General features: G+C 35.7%; 2 protein-coding genes across 3 annotated transcripts; one reads left to right on the top strand and one right to left on the bottom strand.

Moving 5' to 3' along the window:
• Nucleotides 1–4415: 4415 nt before the first annotated feature.
• LOC147391332 (uncharacterized) lies at nt 4416–5036 on the bottom strand. The gene has a single exon (XM_086459051.1). It carries the CDS (start codon nt 5034–5036, stop codon nt 4416–4418), a length of 621 nt encoding a protein of 206 aa, XP_086315177.1.
• A 9601-nt stretch (nt 5037–14637) lies between these two features.
• WRKY12 (WRKY family transcription factor) lies at nt 14638–22430 on the top strand. 2 transcript variants are annotated; one of them, XM_086417159.1, is made up of 4 exons: nt 14638–15149; nt 15316–15389; nt 16032–16193; nt 22112–22430. In XM_086417159.1, the coding sequence occupies exons 1-4, from the start codon at nt 14904–14906 to the stop codon at nt 22269–22271; spliced, it is 642 nt and encodes a 213-aa protein (XP_086273285.1). In that variant the 5' UTR covers nt 14638–14903; the 3' UTR covers nt 22272–22430. The 2 variants fall into 2 exon arrangements, with proteins under 2 accessions (XP_086273285.1, XP_086273284.1); XM_086417158.1 differs by having other exon boundaries at nt 14664–15149; nt 22109–22429.
• Nucleotides 22431–22779: the final 349 nt, after the last annotated feature.

The raw sequence follows: 22779 nt of genomic DNA, 5'->3' as shown, positions 1-22779 counted from the left end.
GTTTGTTGGCCACCTGCACGATGAGCTTCACCTGGTCGGGCTGGTCGTACCGTGGAGGGTTGTGATCCTTTTTCATCAATTCCATGACGAAGGGATCCCAGTCATCTAGCTCCTCTCTCCAACGTACAAGGATCGGATTGTTTGATTCATTCTGAGTGGTGTGGTTCTACTTCTGAGGTTCTGCCTAGGCCCTCTAACGTCATGAATATCGACCTCTCAGAGTTTCTTCTTTCCGTTGCCACCAGGGCTACTCCGTCACCTGTCCCTACTAAGGTGGGAAGTAAGAAGAAAAGCCATTCTTCCCGTGGTACCAGCCTTTTTGGGGAGGTTGTGTTGTCTGGGGAGCCTGTTGTCCTTGCTCCTATCTCTGCTTCTACCTCTACTATGGTTAATGTCAGGGTTACTACTAGTGCCATTGCTGTTTTTACAGTTATCTTCAAAGAAACTCAGGTAGAGGCTAGGCAGAGTTCTGCCATCCCCAGGGAGGATAGTCTTGTTCTTCCTTTTCGACCGTGAAAAAGGAGCCAATTGGTCAGACAGAGTCTGTGGAGCCATTCCTTTTCTTAGGGGTTTGAGGATGAGAGCCCTCCACTCTTCAAGACCCCACTAGAGGAGGTCGCTTTTACTTGGATGGACCGTGGGGCCTATATTTGGGATGGAAAAGAGGGCAACCTCTTCCGTCCCCCTTACCACATCTACAATAAAGGCTGCGGGATTAAGGACCCCATAATCACTGCTTCCCTGCTCTCCCAATCCATTTTTCCTATGGATTGGGACGTTTCTAACCTTGCTAACACTAATTTGGGCTTCGGTCGCTTCGTTCATGGCCTTGATCAGGTAACTTTTACTCTCACTGCCTTACTGAACTACTTTCTGATTGCTGTGCTTTAACATACTATTTATTTTCTTTGTAGGCTCACGTGTATGGAACCATAGCCTTTCTAAAGTGGCGTGAGGCTGAAAATCGGACAGCTATCTTGGCCAAAGAGGAGGACAAGAAAATAATTGTGCTCCAGGCTGAGCGGGCCTCCTCTAGCCAACTTTTCCAGGAGGCTAGAAAGGAGATGGAGGCTAACCTGGCCTAATTCTCCAAGGACAATCTTTATCTGGAGGCGTCCAATAAGAGGCTGATGGATCTTTAGGGTACTTTGCAACTGAAGCGGGCTAGCTGCAAGGAGAGAATGCAACGGAGAGATGTATAACTAGTAGAGCTCTATGACCAAGTTCGGGTGTAAGAACTAGAGCTGATCTCCCTGAGAACAAATGCCGATTCAATTAGGGATGCTTAGGTCAAAGTGGATGAAGCTAAGACAAGGAAGCTACTAAGGTAACTATAGGCTCAATATTCTCGGCTGGTGGAGGAGTCTTCTGTGAAGACTTATCATGAAGGGTTCAAGGCTGCTCGACTTCAGTACGAGGATGAATAGGATGATAGGGATGATGAGTAGGACGAGGATGATGCTCCCGTAGTATTTCCTATTTGGGATGCTTCCTAGACTGGGTGCGCTCTCCCCTTCCAACTGGATGAAGAAGGGAATCCCATTACTATCCTCACCTGAGCCCCTGGGGATCTTATAGAGGCTTACGTTACCTTATAATTGAACCTCTCTTGAGCAGCAGGTTTCTCAGCACAGCCAATTGATCCACCCCCTGTCCAGACATCCACTCCTATTATTGACGTGGACCAAGATGGAGCCGCTGATCCCCCTCATGCTGTAGCAGACCCTACTACTCTTTTCGATGTTGATCTTCTTGCTTCCACTTCTCAACCTTCTCCTGAATGAATACTTACTTTCTACTGCTGTACTTTGTGCTCCTTGTACTTATCCATTTTTCGAGATTTATTCTCTACCCTTTCTTAGATTATTAATGAAAATTTTTCCCACTTGCTGCTACTTTTGCAACTTCAGTGATTTTTTCTATCTCATTACTTCTGTTCGGCTGACTGCTTAAACATGTTCTTTCTTATTGCAAATCGTAAACTATTCTAACATACTAGCACACAGCTATCTATCCTAACATAATTACAATTGTACTGCTTATTGTACGTTGCTTGGGCACACCCTTTTCACACTTACTGCTTCTTTACTTCACCCTAAGTTCTACCTAAAATAAGTGTACTTTTGGTGGAACCTTTCCAGACTGATGATGAAAATGGTCTCAAGAAACTGTCCTTATAGGAGGCTCTGACTCTACTTACATTCTTAGCTATAACACATTCCGCACTGAACATGGTTATCTGCGTCACTACCCTCGAAAAAAGCTCTGACTCTTCTTACATTCTTGGTTGTAACACATTCCACATTGAACATGGGTTATCTGAGCCACTGCCCTCGAAAAAGCCTCTGACTCTACTTACACTTTTTGCTGTAACACATTCTGCACTGAATACGGTTATCTGAGTCATTGTCCTCGAAGAAGGCTCTGACTCTACTTACATTCTTAGCTGTAACACATTCCGCACTAAACACGATTATCTGAGTCACTGTCCTCAAAAAAGACTCTGACTCTACACATAATCTTAACTGTAGCACAATTTGTACTGAACTACCTGCGCAGACAGCTATCTGAGTCACTGTCCTTGAAGAAGGCTCTGACTCTACTCAGACTCTTAACTGTAGCACAATTTTGGACAGAACTAACTGTGCAGACGACTATCTGAGTCACTGTCATTGAAGAAGGCTCTGACTCTGCTCATAATCTTAACTGTATCACAATTAACACTGAACTAACTACGCAGACGGCTATTTGAGTCATTGTCCTTGAAGAAGGCTCTGACCCTGCTCAGACTCTTAACTATAATACAATTTATACCGAACTAACTATGTAGACGACTATCTAAGTCACTGTTCTTGAAGAAGGTTCTGACTTTGCTCAGACTCTTAACTGTAGCACAATTTGTACCGAACTACTTGCGCAGACAGCTATTTGAGTTATTGTCCTTGAAGAAGGCTTTGACTTTGTTTGTTTTTAGCTATAATCATTCGACTAATTTTTCAGCTAGTGAACTTGTGGTAGAGTAGGACCCTGACAAGCTTCTGCTCTACCTGAGAGGGCAGAAAAAACCCACGTAGGCCCAGACCCCGGTTGGATCCACATGTCTATTGTTATTCATACCAGAGTTGAGTCCCAACCAGCAATCTCACTCTACCAATGGAGGTAACCCACGTAGGCTCAAATCCTAGTTGGATTCTACTGAAACATGCTTGGAACTCGTGACAGAGTAGGACCCTGACTAGTTTCTTACTCTGCTACTAAGGGTAGAGAATAGCCACGTAGGTCTGGATCCCGACTGGATCCACAAGGCTATTGTTACTCGTGTCAGAGTTAGGCCCCGACCAACAATCTTACCCTGTCAATGAAGACAGGGAAGACATACGTAGGCTCGGATCCTGGCTGGATCTACTTCTTCAACTTAACCCTACAACACAGCTAAGGGACAAATACAACGGAACATTTATTGATAATATTGCTTTAAATTACATTTATCCCATGGTCTAGGTAACTCTTGACTAGTCATGGTAAGTAAGTAATATACCCCCTTTTGGCCCATTTGCGTCACTCTATAGGAGCCTTCCCAATTCATTCCTAACTTATCGCTATTCGACTCTTCTGTATTTTGAAATTCTCGTCTCAGTACTAAATCGCCCTCCTGAAACTGTTGAGGAAGAATTTTCTTACTGAAGTAGTTTTGTAACCTCTTGTGGTAATGCTCCAATCTGACTAATGCTGCGTCTCGTTTTTCTTCCAACAGATCCAGTTCTGCAACCAGCTGTTGGCTATTATTCTGAGACTTCACTATCTTGGTTCTTACCGTGGGAAAGCTATTTACTATCGGGATTACTACTTATGTTCCATAAGCTATGGAAAATGAGGACATTCCCGTGGACGTCCTAAGAATTGTTCTGTAAGCCCATAAGACTCCATGCAATACTGACGTCCACCTGCTCTTGGCTTTCCCTAACCTTTTCTTCAAAATGTCGAGCAGCACCTTATTCGTAGCTTCGGTCTGTCCATTTCCTTGGGGGTACTGGGGTGTAGAAAACATCTGTTTTATCCCATATTCACTACAAAACTCTCTTATTTGCTCTCCAGTAAACTGCCTTCCGTTGTTGGAAACTATGGTGTACGGGAAGCCAAATCTACAGATAATATTTTTCCAAAGGAACTTCTAGACTTCTTACTATCGAATTCTGGCTAAAGGAAGCGCTTCTGCCCACTTTGTGAAGTAATCTGTCACTACCAACAATAAAGTAAGATTGCTTGGGGCTTTGGGTAATGGGCTTACCAAGTCAATCCCCTACTGGAGGAAAGGCCATGGGCTAATGAGGAAATGAGGTTGCACTATTGGTTGCCGGATTATCTTTCCATGTCTTTGGAAACTATCACAATGCTTGACGTATGATACTGCATCTTTATGCAAGTAGGGCCAGAAGTACCCCCTGAAAGAGCACCTTATGCGTTATAGTTTTCCCTCCTAAATGGTTTTTGCAGTCACCCTCATGGATCTCTTTCAGAACTTCCTTCTCTTCCTCTGACGCGAGGCAGAGTAGGAGTAGCCCTCCTACAGACTTTCTGTACAAAATCCCATCTAGAACCGTGTACCTCTCCACTCTATTCTTAACTTTCCTGGCCTCTTTCGGATTGCCAGACAGCTCCCCATACTGCAAGTAGGCTAGGATTGGACTCATCCACCCTTGATCTTTTTCAACTGTTATTAAGTTGGGCAACCCAAACTTGTCTATTGACGGATGTTCCTGATAGCTCAACAATAACTCTCTCTTGTCCTGCCCGGCTAACAACGAGGCGATGTAGGCTAATGCATCTGCATGTCTATTGCCTGTCCTTGGTATGTACTCAATCTTAATATCTCTTGTTCGCTGCACAACTGCCTTAATTTTTTTCAAGTAGAGTTGCATCTGTGGATCGTAGGCCTCAAACGTCCCATTGGCGTGGTTGACCACTAATTGAGAGTCATTGTAGACCATGGCCTCTATTACCCGCAGTCTAACTAAGGATTCGAGACCGAGCAGCATGGCTTCATATTTTGCCTCGTTATTTGAGGCCTTGAACCCTAGGGTTACCGCCTTTTCTATCCTGGCTTATCCAGAGTGATCAGTACTACTCTAATTCTTGATCTTCAAAATTGGATGACCCATCCACATAGACTTTCCACCTCGGTCTATGTTGTAGCTCTTACTCATCCTCCGCCTGGTGTAACTTTTCTACAAACAGATCTACTTTTTCGTCCATTGGAAAGTCTGCCAAGAAGTCAGCTGCTAGTTGGCCTTTCATCAAAATTCTTGGCTTGTACTCGAGGCTGAATTCTACTAATTGAAATGCCTACTTGGCCATCCTACCTGATCCCTCTACTTTTCCCAATATTGACTTTAGAGGAAATTTTGTGATGACTTGTACCCGATGTGTTTGGAAGTATGGTTGTAGGTGTATCGTTGTATAAACCAATGCTAACCCTATCTTCTCAAGCCTTGTGTAGTGCATCTCTGCGTCTGTAAAGATCTTACTTAGGAAGTAAATGGGATGCTTTCCCGATATCCCAGTTCTGACCAAAACTAAGTTGAGTGTATGTTCGAAAGTGGCCATATACACCCCTAACTCTTCTCCTACCTTTGGCTTGGAGAGTATAGGTGGCTTGGCAAGATAAGTTTACAACTCTGAGACCGCCCGCTCACATTCTTCTGTCGACTCGAATCGGGAGTTCTTCCGTAATAGATGGTACAAAGGTCTGTACTTCTCAGAAGATCTGACTATGAACAATTCAAAACAGCTATTCTCCCTACAAGTTTCTAGACTTGTTTTTGGGTCTTTGGGGATGACATCTCTATCAATGCCCTGATCTAGTCTGGGTTGGCCTCAATTCCCTTCTTTGTGACTAAATAACCTAGGAATTTTCCTGAAGTTAGCGCAAAGGTACACTTCTCTGGGTTGAGTGTCATTCCGACTTTCCTTATCATAGAAAAAACTTTTTCTAAATCTCCAACGTGGTCTTCCTGTTTTCTGCTTTAACCAGCAAATTGTCTATATACACCTCGATTGTCCTTCTTAGCAGATTTCTGAACAACACTGTTACTAACCTTTGGTAGGTGGCCCCCGCATTCATCAATCCAAAGGGCATCATTTTCTAACAATAGCGCCGCTGCTCCGTAATAAATGACGTTTTCTCCTGATTATCCAGGTTGAGCTGTATCTGGTTATAGCCTGAGTAGTCATCCATAAAAGATAATTTCTCATGACCAGAAGTCGTGCATACGAGCTGGTTTATCCTTGGCATTGGAAAGTTATCCTTGGGGCAGGCCTTGTTCAAATTTATAAAGTCTATGCAGACTCTGACTTTTCCATTCTTCTTAGGCACTGCCACAATGTTGGCTATCCACTCTGGAAACTGCACCTCACTTATGAATCCAACCCTGATTAGCCTGTTCACCTCATCATTCACTGCTTCTCTAAACCACGGTGCTAGTCTCCTTGGTTTCTACTTAACCAGTTTGAAGTTTGGCTCGACGTTCAAATGGTGACAAATCACCTCTAGGATGATCCTTGGCATCTCCTCAATAAACCAAGCAAAGACGTCTGTGTTCCACCTCAAGCACTCTGCTAACTCATTCAATTATTTTGGTTCCAACATGACACCTACTCTTATTTGCTTTCCCTCTCTTATGTCCACCATCTGTATACATTCCAAGCATGGGGGTCTACCAAGCTTGGGGAAGATATCGGCTCGATGCTCAGTGTTAAGTTTATAAATAACTTTATCTCTCGGTTTGATAGCAATCCTGTTAACTCCTCTAGAAATATATCTAAGAAGTCTCTAACCACTTCTATGTTTGTCATAAAAGGATCGGTCTCTTCTGAAAGTCCCAAATTGTTCAACCTGATTTTTTGATAGCTCTCTACTTGGTTCTTAAATCCTCTAAACTTCATCTTCAAATATCCTAGTCAACTGAATGCCACTATTCTTTCAAAATAGTCCATGTGAGCATGGGTTTGGACTACCCAATCCATCCCTAAAATAAAGTCGAATTCTTGGAATTCCAAGAGTGTAAGGTCAATAATCATTTCCTGGTCAGCTATTCTAATGGTGTAGTCTTTACAAATGAATTTAGGTATGTGTCGATCTCTTAAAGGGGTAAATAATAGTAAGGTTTGTCCTAAGTCGATGATCTCTAACTCTAACATGTGTGTAAGTTTAATAGAAATATAAGAATTGGATAATCCTAAATCTATCGAAACTCGAGCTTGCACATTAAAAATGATGATGTTACCTTCAAAGACCTTGTCTAATGTTGGAATTTCCTCCTGTGTCAAGTTCTAAGCTATCACCTGAGGTTTGGAAAGAATGCCGAACTACCAGTCTGTGGGTGTGAATGTGGGTAATCTCTTTTAACATGGTCAACTAATCCACACACATAGCATGTAATCAGTCTTAGTGCCTGTCTTTGGGGTATGGGTGGTTTAGAATTTTAAATCTATGCTAGTCATATGTGGTGTTGTTCCTCTTGGTACTAGTGGTTGCTAGCTAACCTTTCAAGGCTAACCTTCTACTAGTCACCATATCTAAGTAGTCGGAGGTCGATATGGTGCATAAGTCTAGCCTGAAGTTGTAAGCCTCACAAACATGGGCTTTTTAGTCTGATTTACTTGGATCTAGAATTGCCTTGTAAGGCAATTGATCTATCTTCTAGTGGCTTGTAATTCACCCTCCCCACTTTGAATTATTTATGTTATATTCATTGTCTCCAAATATGTGTTATTCTCAAATCTAACCATTCTTTTTCAAAGAAATGGCCTCAAACCCCTAAAGAATCTTTTCATCTTTTTTGCTTTGGTAACCACCAAGTCTGGGGCATACCGTCATAGTTTTGTGAACTTCATCTCGTACTCTATCATAGATTGTGTTTCCTAGTTGAGGTTTGCAAATTCTCTATACTTGGATTTCCCTTACCAACTCGGAAATGAACTTTTCCAAAACCCACTCCATGTGATCGGTACACACCCTGTACATTCTTTATTGATTTCCACTATTGACTTACATCACCCTCTAGCTTTGAAAGTGCCATCGATTCGCGGGGTGTGCGGATTAGCTTTTGATTTTTTAGGTTTGGGAGTCGTCACCTAGTTATTATGGTCTAGGAACCAAATATTGTCTCTAATAGATAAAACACTAATCTACAAAGAAAAATAAACTATGGTCGGGGGATCACATAACGGGGTTGGAAGGTATTAGGCACCAACCTCGCCCGACAAACGTCGATTTCTACTATTTTTCAAAAAAATATTACATTGCTAAAAGACCTAAAATAAATAAAGACGTAAAAAAATATACTTAGATGATCGCAACGATTTGTTCCCTCAGTACTAGCGAGGAGCGTCCTTGTATGAGTTTTCTTGTTTTTCCTCCATCACTGGATCTGCTTCAAATCTCCAAGTTGAGGTGTCTTCTTCTTAGATCTGAGTATTTTTTATATTTTTAGAAGGTTTTTGGATATTTTTAAAGGATTTTTGGGTGTTTTTTGAGTAAAAGTTGGGGTTTGGATGATAGTTAGGGAGTTAGGACTTCAAATTTAGGATTTGAAAAAGGCTAGGGAGACTTTTTGACCTACTTTTTCTAGGATTTATTTTGACCTGTGAAATTAGATTGTGGAGACTCATATTTATAGATTTTTTGAAAGAATTAGGATTTGACTAGGTCTCCTTTTTAATAAGATAATGTTGTTTAATTAGAGTTTTGACCTAAGTCTTATTTGATTTACTAGGTTTCTTTAGATTAAGGTTTGAATTAGGGTTTTGACTTAAGTCTTATGACATTGACGTGGTCTTTTTAGATTAGAGTTTTAATTCTTACGTACAATGAAAGAATATATTTTTAGTTTTTGGAGAACCCCCCTTTAATTATATTTTAATTCTTTAGGCCCCTAGATGGAGGGGTCTTTTAATAAATATCAGGGGGCTCCACTTAAATAAGTGGGCAACCATCAACAATTTTTCCTGAGAGCTTGACTGATTAATTTTCTTGATTCAGATTTTTAAATTTATTTATTAAGATTTCACTTTATGTTAATTAATATTTTATTTATTAATTTCAAAATTTAAAATTTTTAAAATTGAAAAATTATTATTTTGCCCCTGAAGTGAACTTTTGCGTTCCAAGTTATTTTTCGATGTTTTGGAATCGATTTTTCGTAAAGAATTCAATGAGATTATCGGTTTGTGTCACTTATGAATTTTTTTGTATGAAATGATTGTGAACTCTATGATGGGCATTTTCATAATTTTGTCGTATTTGGTGAAAATTGGCGGAATGGTTAATTAATTTCAATTTTTTGTTTTATTTGTTCGAAAGGATTTTCCTAAGCGTAATGTGGGCTCTAAGGATGTTTTGATGTTAGGGGTATTTTGATAATTTGATCATTTTTTAGTAATTTTTATCATAAAACTTCTTTTTGTCTGAAAGATGATAATTTATATGTCTTTGGGGTTATATTTTCCTAGCGTAGCGTGATTTTTACAGTTTTATTAGTTTGAGATACCTCATCTGAATTTTTAAAATATATTTAGCAACAAAATAGAGCATTGGAATATTCATCCATCATTGGGAACCGTCGCAATTGAATTGGCGAGTTGATTAATCAGGTGAGTGCAAAAATGGGATGTCTACAAGCTTAAAGGAAGCTATATTCTGCTTATCCGTGCAACCCATGGCACTCATCAACTCATTCATCATCAATACCCACTCCTCTACCTTAGTTGGATAGTGACCCTTTGAATTATGCGGGGTGCGCCAATCCGCTTTTGCCCTTTGAGGTTTGGGAGTCGCCACCTAGTTATTACGGTCTAGGAACCAAACATTGACTCGAAACGGATAAACAAACAACTAATCTACTAAAAAAATACTGAGTCTAGGGATCACATTACGGGGTTGGAAGGTGTTAGGCACCAACCCCGCCCGGCAAACGCTGGTTTCTACTAATTCTCAAATAAAACTACATTACTAAAAAGACCTAAATAATAATAAATAAAAATTTACCTTTAAGTACGCAACGATTTTGTTCCTTCAGATATGATAGAATAGCTCGTTGTACAGTACTCCTCGCTTCGTTCTGTTACCGGATTCGTTTCAAATCTCCAAGATAAGGTACCTCCTCCTGAAATTTTCTGATTTTATTTATCGATTTCTGGATGTTTTTCAAGGGCTTCTAGGTGTTTTTTGCGCTAAAGTTGAGGTATGGGTGTTAGGTAAGGAGTTGGGACTTCAAAATTAGGGTTTATGGGAGGCTAGGAAAGTTTTTTGACCTACTTTTTCTAGGGTTTATTTTTTGATACGAAAATAGGTTGTAGGGACCCCTATTTATAGATTTTTTAAGTGCTTATTTTGATAGAGTTAGTGTTTAATTATAATTCTTTTAGAGAGAGTTATTATTTATTTAGAATTATTTTAAATAGAGTTATTATTTAATTAGAATTCTATTAGGGTTTTGACTTTTAGTCTCACTTAATTGACTTTAATTTTAATTAATGTTTTAATTATTAAAATTATAAAATTATCGTTTTGCCCTCGGAGAGCAGTTTTTGCGTTTTAAGTCGATTTTTGATGTTCTAAAATGTTTTGGAATCGATTTTTCATAAGGAATTCAATGGGAATATTGGTTTGTGTCATTTATGAAATTTTTTGTGCGAAATGGTCGTAAACCTTATGAGAGGCATTTTCATAATTTTAAAAATTGGCGAAATGATTTATTTGGCTTCGATTGTTGTTTTATGTATTTGAAAGGGTTTTTCTAAGTGTAACGTAGGCTCTGCGGGTGTTTTGAGATTAAGGGTATTTTGGTAATTTAATCATTTTTTAGTGATTTTTATCGTAAAGCTTCTTCTTGTCTGAAAAATGATGATTTTTATGTTTTTGGGGTTATATTTTCCTAGTGTAGTGTGGTTTCTATAATTTTGTCAGTTCGAGATACCTCATCTGAATTTCTGAAACATATCTAGTAACAAAATAAAGTATTGGAATAAACATCTATCATTGGGAACCGTTACAATCGGGTTGACGAGTTGATTAATCAGGCGAATGCAAAAATGGGGTGTCTACACTCAGTACTGAAGGCCTCACCACAGTTAGTGGATGTATAAGAGGTATTGGCTCTAGGGGAGGGGTCAAGAGTGGAATAACATATCCCTTACGGGTGTACCTAGCATCTCTTAATCTCATCCATCTTCTCCATAATCTTAGTTTGGGTTTCTTTGACACAAGCTATGGAATCTAATAATTGTCTCATTTGATCATCATTACCTTGCCTACCCGTTGACCGTCGTCCATTATTTTCTTTTCTCTTCTTCTTTTTCTTCACATATCGTTAATTACGATGTGAAAAAATCATAATCAAATTCTTTTAATTGGATAACCATTCATTAGAAAATGACAGTTCAATCATTATGCTAAGTTTTCAATAATATAACATACACAAAGTAGGTCTATATCAAGTCTTTCCAATTAAAAGTCATGTGGCATTAAAATTCAAAGTTTTTTGGATTTTTTATCTTGCTTAATCCTAACTCTTCTTAATCATATCCTTAACTCTTTTCTAGACTCTAGTAGATCTCTAGACTCTCTTATACCACTCTGATGTATCAACCAACTCTTTAAAATAGAATAGGTTTATGTCCCAAATGAACTTAATACTGAGCTCTAATAACACTTTGTAGAGCTTCCAAATTTTAACACGAATCTCCATGATTCTATACTAAAATCCAATGCACTAAATACACAACCCAAAAATGATAAATAATGTAAATAAGAACTATACTGGTAACATATAATATCATAGTAAAAATTTCTAATAAAACTGAAATATAAGTGTGAAAGTATTTACAAGATAACTTAAATGTAAATTAGAACTCAAAAACCTGCCAAGAAATAAAAGTTGGCAAACCCTCGCACTAACATCAAATCTTACTCTCAAAAAAAATAAAATAGAAGGATTTCTAATACCTAAATTAAAATAGATCTAGTAAAAGTAATTCAAGTTCTCACCTGGAAGTGGACTTCAGTCGTCAATATGACCTACGAGATGATATTTCACTGGAGGCTCATCTAACTGTTCCTGGACTGGCGAAGGATCTGCAACTGAAATGATAGGGTGACTAATAGGGGAGTTACCCAACAGGTAAACCACTATCTCAAACTAACAATCTCTTAACATGAGGAAAATCATTCTAAAACAGTTGGAAACACATGCAAGTTTTTTTAGTATAAATAAAAATAAAAGTAAATTAACAATATCATGTTGGAAATATAAAATAAAATATTATTTCAACAGTTTGCAAAATAGATTTCAGTCAAACAAACACAATGCATGAATAGAAATATAAATACAAACAATGGTTGTGTGTAATTGTTAAGAGTATTGAGAACGATGAATGGATACCTCCCAATCAGGATCTGAATATATTCCAGACTTTACTGATATGAAACCCTATCGTTAGTTCCCAAGTTTGTGGTAGGTCACTGCACTTACCACAATTAGGTGACCATTTATCTGGCTTAAGTTAGTCGTTGACTATGATCATAAAGTACAGGTCATTTCACAAAGTGTCAATATGTTCGACTAATCTAAACTGGTATAATGATCATTGACTAGTCATCTTCATCTAAACCTATAAGAAGAATATATAGTTTTCTAAGACATCTCTATACTTTCACAAACTACCATTATATCACATAGTTCATTGATAATGATATAGAAGAATATCCCAGATCTCAATTGTGATGCTACTTCCCTATGCATCTCATACTACATAAGAGTTTACCATCGCAATCGTTCATCTTAGGATAGTATGTCACTCCAGACATGATATGACAGACTATCCCTTCGGGCATTCACAAGCTCTTTGATATATCCCAAAATAACTAACTATGTACACGTTTTTTCTTTTTTGAAAATACAAATAAAATATACAAGTAAGTGGAATGGATATCCAGCTTCTTACCATGCAATGACCCAACCCGTAAAATAAACAATAGTATTCATTGTCTCGCAATAATAGAATTTAAATAAACATGCAATATCATCTCGCAATATTATAAAATAAGTTTAATCATGGATACCCACTCGCCAACACACACACACACTCAACGAGAGTCCACACTCTCTTTTATAGGATATTGCATCAACAATGCAATGCCTTGTACTTTTAATGATTCAAAATACTTGATTTTTCATATTTCAACCAAAATCCTCAAATGTTTCCTAAAAGTTAGAAATTAAAGTCTCGACAAGTTTAAACTTTAAACACCAAAAAATACATTCTATACTCATTTTGAAGAAAATGGCCAATAAGAAAAAAATAATATTTGTCACACTAGCACCAATGGGCCTGTCAGTGGTATCGTTAAAAACAATTGGTGATTGGTTGTGGCACCAATAGAACCTTTTCCAAAATGGAGGTTCTGTACAATTGCAATATAAAAAATTCATATTTCTAGAATACATGAAAATAGAAAAAATTACTAAAAATAGTAAAAATGGCATAGGGATAGAAATAGATACTATTTGAACTTAGAAATAAGAGAGAATCAATGATGTATGATTCTAGCTTCTATAACTAAAGTTATTAACAAAATAAAACTTTTCTAAAATAGCAAAAACATCTTAAAAATAGGTTAAACAAATGAGTCGGGACTAAAAACATATGTAGTGCAACAAGCCCAAGTGAGACCAGAGATCCAAACAAGCGACCGATTCAGAATAATTTTAAGAGACCTCTCCTTGAATGGAAACGTTGTGATCTTCAAGATCCATACCATGCTATGGACTTTCTGTTTTTAATCCCAATTCCTTCGTTTGGCCTACCTTTTAAACATTTTTGCTATTTTAGGAAAGTTTCATTTTATTAATAACTTTACTTATAGAAATTAGAATCATGCACCGTCGATTTTCTCTTATTTCTTAAGTCAAGTAGTATCTATTTCTATCCCTAGGTTGTTTTAATTATTTTTTGTAATTTTTTCTATTTTGGTTATTTTCATGTTTTCTATAAATAGGATTTTTTTATATAATTAGTATCATAACTCCAATATAGGGGAATATCTTTGATTAATAAAATTTATGATTTTTAGAGGGTTTTCTCTTTATTTTCAATTGCTTGGTATTTCTTGTGAATCAACAAGTTTTTGATACCTAATTGTTCAGTATTCTTTTGAGAATCAATGAACCAATTGGAAGATTATTCTTTGCCCTGCATCAAATTCTGATTTCAAGAAAAAAATTCATATTAATTGATCTATTAATTTTCTCGAGATACGTATTAAAAATATGCTGCATTACATTTGATATTTCATCAAATTAATATCAAGGCCATTTATGATACTTACCAATAGTTGTTAATGTTTGAAAAAAACAACTTATTTTTCTTACCAATGTCACATTTTTGTAAATAATTTAGAAAGTGTGCCATGCTGGTAAATAAGCTCATTAATTTGGGTCCCCCCCCCCCCCCCCCCCCCCCAAATGAATTGAATCCAAAAGCCATTATAATCGCCGATAGTCGCATGTAAGATATCCCTTATAGATATTTTGTTAGTGAATGTGAAAACACTAACAGGGAACTGTCATTATCCATGTCTTCTCTATTCATAACCTTAAGAAGATGAGAAGGAATAATCTCTAAGAAACATTCCACCGGCATTTTCCAGTCTACAAGCAACATCACCATGTGAAACCCAAACAGCTTGACCTACAAATATTTTGTACGGACATGTGCACCAAAGAGAATAAGAGAGAATAACAAACGAAGAGAATAATAATAATAAGAGAGAAGGAAAAAAAAAAAAGAAAAAAAAAAAAGATAGAGCTTTGAAGACTCACTGGACTAAGAAGTACTCAACCCACATGGAAGGAGATCGAGAAGCTTCTCGCGGTTGTTACGAGCTTGGGATCTCATTTTCTAGTCCTCCACAAGCAATCCATGAGATGGGGTTTGTTCAGTTTGAAGAAAATCAGGGTTTGAGCTTCTTAGTCCCTCCCTCTCAGTCTTCTCAGGTTTCTCTGTCTTTTAACAACAGCAACAACAACAACAACGCTATTGGATTTAGTTGTAGCGATCTTGTGTCTAGGTCTTCTTGGAATAATGAACAGGTGGGTATAGCCAAGTAGTTTGAGAAGTTTTTGGTACAAAAAATATCAAATAGGGGCACTAAAATCAAAGGAGAGGGAAGGATATATTCATGATGTGTTGTTTTGGCGTATTCTTTTACATGGGTTTTTGTTTATTTTTCTATCTGTGTTTGTGAAATTAAATCAGGTCGGAACTTTGGATCCAAAGGTTGTTAATGATGATAATTGTACTGGTAATGTTAACGATGGCAACAATTCATGGTAACTCTCTCTCTCTCTCTCTCTCTCTCTCTCTTAGATGGTTTTCTAATATTTTTAATTTAGAAGGCCATCAACGAATGGAATATATAACTCTAGCTAGGCTTCAAGCATCTCACAGTGACGAAGAGAGCTTAGCTGATGATCAATATTATGATTTTATCAATAATCATTCTCCCATCATCTCTCTCTCTTATGATTGTTTATGCTTTTTCTTTGATATTCTAAAGTCTTTTGTTTGATATAGAGAGTCTATTACTTTTGAAATATATCACGATATAGCCTTCAACCATTTGAAACTAATGAATCGAGTTATCCAAAAACCAAAATTTATAATCCCTCTTTATCATTATCTATAATTTGTATCGAGTTATCATTCTTCAACCACATCTCTCTCTCTCTCTCTCTCTCTCTCTGTCTCTCTCTCTCTCTGACACACACACACACACACACACACCACACACACACACACACACACACACACACTAGTATTCAACAATTTCATAGGGATAGGATTACTCGAATAAGGCAACATATGATTCTAACTTCTCTTGATTAATATTTATAATTTTAGAGATACCCATTTCATGACAATATATATAACCATGATCATATATGAAAATTAATAAACTTTGATTTTGGCAGGTGGAGGAATTCATCTTCAGAGAAGAGCAAAGTAAAGGTGAGGAGGAAGCTTAGAGAACCAAGGTTTTGTTTCCAAACTAGGAGTGATGTAGATGTACTAGATGATGGTTACAAATGGAGGAAATACGGCCAAAAAGTAGTCAAGAACAGTCTTCATCCAAGGTAACCCCTCTCCACTCCTCTTATGTTAAATTAAATGCTCGTCATTTACTGTGTAAATGGGTGTTTAATCTGAGTAGTTTAATATTTATAGATGTATTTCTCGATTTTAATTCTCAGCCGTTGGATCAGATTTCTAATGATTTTCTTCATCTAAATATCTTATCATTTTGCACCCACATTTTTTATTGATGAATGAACAGTGAACCGTATTCATGAATTGATTGGATCAACTCTTAAGGTCATTATATTATGAATAATGCTATGGTTGTGGGTGACTTTAGACCATTAGATCAACACAGAGAAGGATACGTGCATAGTAAGGATATATAAAAAAATATATTTTTTTTTATAATAATGAATTAGATTATTTTAAATATATTAAGATCTATCAAAGATTATAATTTATAATTTAGAAAATATCATTTTATGGATTTTGGTCAATAATACTCACCCTCCTCTCATTATAATACTAAGAATAATGCTGATGTGACCCCAGGCTAGAATCTCATATCGCACTTCTTGACGTACTTTTACGTCAAGAAGTGCGATATGAGATTCTAGCTTAAGGTCACTACAGCATGACTCTAATACTTAAGGTATTTGCATGAATTTTTTTCTTTTGATTACTCACTTTTAATAACTTGTCTCTGGGATCCCTTAGTCATTGGCACTTATTTTAGCTTCCTTGATCCAAAACAGAAAACCCCATTTATGGTTGATTCGTCTGTATCAATGTCATTGGAAACGGGCATCCCAAAAAATTCCATATGGTGTTCTCTCACCGAATCCATGAATATTTGGAAGGACCTAGACACCAAAAATCAGATCATGCGTAATTTCTCCCAGTTTGATTTGAGAATTTTTTTTTATTTTTCATCCTTGTTCTCATGAAAGGCCTACGTATAATGAAGATTCTCAGATAAAAGGGCTGAAAATCGTCAAATAGTATAATTTTTTCACTTATTTTTCTTTTACATGGGTCCACGTGGGTGGGCCAACACTCAAGAGTCAGTGAACTTGAAAGAATATTCCAAGTGGCACTATAGTATACGCATTGTATCATGTTGGTTCAAATTTTGTTCGACTTCCTGTTAGGGTTTCTTTTACTTGTTGGACACCATCATTATTCCTTCTAATGATAAAAGCTTCAGAAGTACGAATGTAATCATCTTATTCTGAATGTTGAATAAGAGCAACGAGAAATGCCAAACCACCAACAACTCACCAATATAAAATAGAGGATCTTACACAGTGAGCTTTCATATATTTTCAACACCACGTCTTAGGGTCGTTGCTTTATATCATAAGGTTTTGAAAAATGTGCACTAGTTTTGTGTTGAATATTGTCAGATGATGGGGTACACACAGGAAGGCAATAGTACAGTGGGCATATATGGGGTATAAGGTCTTAGAGATTTGATGGAGTGTATCAAATCTAACTGGTACTGAAATAGGGCTGTTTAGAGGGGGAAAAAACTATTAAATAAGGTGGGCATGAATCAGGTTTAGATCTAGCTGGATTGGATTGGGTGAATAACAATCCCATTAATGAACTGGTTAAATTTGATTTAGAGAGAATACTACAACATTAGTGATCACACTACATCCCGAAAATTAGATCAACAACATAAATTTTATTTCACGATTTAACTTTATCTATAACTATATTTGTTAACCAACCAACTACTCCAAAAGACTGAACTTTTAAAGAGGGGGAGAATTATGAATATGAGAGGGTCATGGGGCTTAATTGGGGTATGACACCTAAAAGTCGAGGAAAATATGCACTCAACATTTCCCAATCATAAGAGTGGAAAGAATCAAATCTGTGACCTAAACTAGCCTATCGCTCTGCTACAATGTTAACCAACCAACTATTCCAAAAGACTGATCTTTTAAATAAGGGGAGAACTATGAGTATAAGAGGGTCACATGACTTGATTGAGGTACGACACACCCAAGAATGAAGGAAAATATACACGCAACAAAAAAAAAATTAAATCTTTCGTTATTATTTCAACTATGGCAATTTGATCATCGGCTCTCCATTTTATTGCCTAGTCAAGAGTCTCGATGGATATTTTATCATCATCTGCATGTTATGCAAAATTAATTGTATGCTAAACCATATCATCAATTAAGGCATGTTCCTTTGTATCTTTCCTTACCATATCCATCAATGTCATTCAAAAAATTTACTTGTCCCTTTATAGTACTCGACTTGAACCATTGTATTATAAGCCTTCATTGTATATGGGGAAATCATCCTAAACTACTTTCTATATTTCATTGATATAATTAGCATAAATGACTAATATTATATAAAAAGTATAAATGTGTTAATAATTGGATCAACTCAAGTTTGAGTATAACTAAAAAGAAAAAATTAGAAGAGACCGGATCATATTCACCCAGGGAGGAGGATTGAAACCCTCCTCCCCACCTCAATACATGCCACGTAAGTCACAATCCAAGAAATTAATGCCTAAAATCTCTCCTTTTGACCAGAATTGGGGCCCTCCAAATGGCAGTCCACTTTGTGTCTCTAGTACCTTTAAAACGGATCAAGTCCCAAGCACTCTTAAAGAAAAACTTCCCAAAGAGGTAGCTGTCCATATAGTTTTATCCAACAAAATTTCTTAGTCAATCTTCAACCCAAGCACCGTTACTCCAAACCACTTGAATCTTAATCCTCTTATTTTCAATATTGGGGAACCTCTCTATAAAGGATCCATCTCCTCTCCAATGACAAAGAAATAAAGAAGATGCTTACCACTGTGGACTAAACTTTTTTAATAGGAGATCACATGCTGCATGAATTTCCTAATACTCCGCCAAAATTTTGATCCTCCCAGCTGAGTGCTCATGGACCACCAATCCTCATCTTTTGTATATTTGATTTTCAAAGACTCAATCCAAAACCCTTGAGTTGAATGTAGCTTCACAATAAGGGTAAATAAATAATTAGAAAATGTGATCATGTATTATATAAATAACCATTTTTGTAAAAAAATACAATTACGAAATTGGGTATTTGGTCATTTACGTAAAACAACCTAAAAATGAAAATGCATAAGATCTTCAAGGTGCATGATTTAAGATTAACATATGATTTTGTGTATTTGTAAACTATACACATGCATGTAAACTAGCTTTTATGTTTCAAAGATTACATTACTCTTGTGTGACCTTTCTATGAGCTATCTAATTTTTGTATGATGACTTTCAAGTTGGGTAGAGTTGGCATATATTTACTTGTGAACAATAACATAGGCTTGTTTAATATCACCACCAAATATATCTGGCATGTTTCCGATCTCCATATATGTTAATGTTAATGTGTCATGGCAACTACCTTCTTTATTAAGAATTGATGTGATAGCCTATCATGTAGCAATTCATGTGCTTGATCTATTTGACCCAATATCACCAAGAAAGATTGACAACAAATCTTAACCAGATCTCATCATCAAGTGATCCAATCCATCGATAAACCTACGTACTAGGCCTACTTTGGATTAAATGATACATATTATGCATACTTTAGGATTAAATTGAGCATATTGAATTTGTAATGGCATCTATATATAAACGTCATTAGCATGCTAATTTTTTTATCATTTAATAAATGCCCTCAGTTTCAGTAGGTTTTTAAGAATAAAAATACACCAAGTAGTCAGTTGTTTCCATTTTGACTATAAATCCATGATTTTGAGAAATGCATTTATCAGATATATTCTTTGTAACATGCTTTAAAGTAATCTACAAGGATTAATGGCAGAATTATTATTCCTCTAAAAGGTCTTTTAACAAATTAAAAATATATGAAGATAATCTAAGTATATCGATGTTACTCAAATAAATTCAGAAAACCTTTCTTCCTTTTTGAAAGGACTTCTGATATTGCCTCTTCCCCTTCCCTTTCTATCCTTTTACTCAACGAGTTCCTTAGAACATCCATGTCCCCACCCATGGGACACCTGCGGTCGTCGCCATATATGCCCTTGACTATACTCTTTTGAATGGGTTTATCTACTGGTTCTGCCCTCTTATATCTTGATTCTCAATCTATTCATCTTATAACTTCCAACCTCCTTATTTATTAAGCTATAGGGATAGGAAATGTAAAGTTAGATTCCTTAAGTCTTGGGGTTTATGATTTAGGGATTAAAAACTATGATTAGGCTTTGGTAAGCCTAAATTAGTGTACTGCCTCTTCACGATTGAAAAGAAGACTGACACCACCTTCTACTCGCAACTACCTCAAAACAACTTTTTTGTTTAGAAGTAGACAAACAAACAACAACAAAAAAAAAAAGGATGGGAGAAGGGCACATATGAGTTGGTAGTAGATGGTAAAAGTGAATTATATAATGCAACATGAGATACATTGGATTACTTCTTATGTACTTGTCACAATATGCCAAGTTGTTGTATAAAAATGTCAACTCTATTCAAACTTGATGGAGATACAGATACACTCGTAGGTTTAAATAGAGTGTCACATGATTATTTCTAGAATGCAAAATTGACCGAGACATTTCTTAGAAGAAGATCCTAATTGATCTTCTAGTTCATACTTGCCATAATTAGAAACTCATAATATTTCTAAATAGTATACTTTTATATGTATTTTATTACATGATCACTGTTCAATTTTCATATTGTGATAAGATATATACAATTCAATGTTTCTCATGTTGCATTGTATAATGCAGCATGAGATTCTAGTTCATGTTGCATTATATTTCGTAATTGAATGTATCTCAATATTCCTGATAAGGAAAATCCTAATTGATATTCTAGTTCATACTTACCATAGTTAGAAAATCTTAATATTCCTAAATAGAATATTCTTATTAAATATATTATTACATGACTACTTTTCATATACATAGGTAGTGATTCAATTTATATCGTTCTACATTATATAACGCTCTTTTATGCTTAATAATTTGACATATCTTCCCACAAATGGAGCCTTCTGAATATATTTAAAAAAAACATGGGCTAAGCATTTAATAGCTACGAGATAAGTATCTACATTCAATCATAATCTTAATTTGTCTAGTTACATGCTAGGAATGTAATAAACTAACCAATCATATTTATAAAACTGACTTAAATAATGAGACTAATAAAATATAGAATATAAGTTGAAAGAATGAATACATTGCATCGATTAGTACCCGAAGAACTTTGGATCAAGTTGCATCTACTAAATGAATGAATATCAATATTACAAGATGCCACCTTCTTCCTTCTATGTATCTTTTATCTCTATCTACAATCCCTTATCCAATTATAATTATCAAATTACAAAATAAAATCACAAATCTCTCTTATTCCCTCATCCTATACAGATCTACTTACAAGTTATACCCTCTAAATCTTCTTCTCGTTATCTCACTTTCACCTTCTTTAAAATCAAATCTCATATAGTTGTATAAATAATAAATGTCACTTGAATTTTAAAATGAAAGTAAGTTAAATGACTTTATACATGCCTAGTTGGACTCTAATTTTTCTATCAAAAACAAAATTTGTATACTCTTAATTACTAATGAATAAGTATTTTAAGATATAATGAATAAGTCTTTTAAATGATAAATATAGTTCATCTTTATTAAATCTTTGTTAATTTTATTTTTTTTATTATACTTTTGTTTATAGTGTTTATTACATCTTAATAATTTTTTAATTAAGTAAAAATATTTTAATGTTTGATTTTACATTACCGACGTGAAGTTTCAATAGTTAATCATAAAAAATGTAGTACTCAATAATGTTTAAAACTATACTTATTGCTTACAATTGTTGTCCTTTAATTTTTTTTCCCCAAATATTAATCAATTTTTTTTATTAAATATTACTAAATTGTTTACCATTTTGCCCTTTTTTGGAGTTCTCATCAGAAGTTATTATCGTTGCACACATAATAATTGTCGAGTGAAGAAGAGGGTTGAACGATTATCTGAAGATTGTCGAATGGTGATAACGACTTATGAAGGCAGACACACCCACTCCCCTTGTGATGATTCAAATTCATCTGAACAAGAATGCTTCAGCTCATTTTAATAGCTTGATAGTATAATGAAAATATTATCATAACATTTATAAAGTATTATCAGCTTGTCATAATCTTTATTTGAAGAGCTTTACGAGTGCACATTTATTTCTTGTATATTGACTATTAGTTAAAGCACAATATCGATGGGAAAAAAGGAATACATTTTATTGCTTGTTTGAATGATAATGCACATCAAATTAACATAAGATAAAAAAGATTCTTCATAATGTTATTTATGGAACAATAGTATTTATAGAATCTTAATCATAATCATAGTTGATTACAAATAAATGAATGACATCTTTTTCTATTTTTGTCTAGGAATGCAAGTTAGTTGTTAGTAATTAGTAAGTAAAGAAAGGATTTGAACCAAGGTCATTGTATTAATACTCATGGACTTTAACCAACTTAGCCAATGAGTACTTTCAAATGAATAACATCTTAAATTTTTAAAAAAATGATAAATGAAAATCCAACCAAAAAAATTTATTTTTATACTTTATATAAAAAATGTCC

This window comes from Akebia trifoliata, chromosome 11 (assembly GCF_017979445.1).
Source record: "Akebia trifoliata isolate Shusen 1 chromosome 11, ASM1797944v1, whole genome shotgun sequence".
Lineage (NCBI taxonomy): Eukaryota > Viridiplantae > Streptophyta > Magnoliopsida > Ranunculales > Lardizabalaceae > Akebia > Akebia trifoliata.
The sequence above is the reverse complement of the archived record's forward strand: the minus strand, read 5'-3'. Positions and strand labels throughout refer to the sequence as shown.

What these genes read in the sequence shown, in the direction of transcription:
- LOC147391332 (XM_086459051.1), bottom strand. Translation starts at nt 5,036, where the DNA reads ATGCTGCTCGGTCTCGAATCCTTAGTTAGACTGCGGGTAATAGAGGCC.
- WRKY12 (XM_086417158.1), top strand. Translation starts at nt 14,904, where the DNA reads ATGGAAGGAGATCGAGAAGCTTCTCGCGGTTGTTACGAGCTTGGGATC. An exon ending in AACGATGGCAACAATTCATG is followed by an intron (nt 15,390 to 16,031) that starts GTAACTCTCTCT and finishes TGATTTTGGCAG; the next exon opens with GTGGAGGAATTCATCTTCAG. An exon ending in AAGAACAGTCTTCATCCAAG is followed by an intron (nt 16,194 to 22,108) that starts GTAACCCCTCTC and finishes AGTTCTCATCAG; the next exon opens with AAGTTATTATCGTTGCACAC.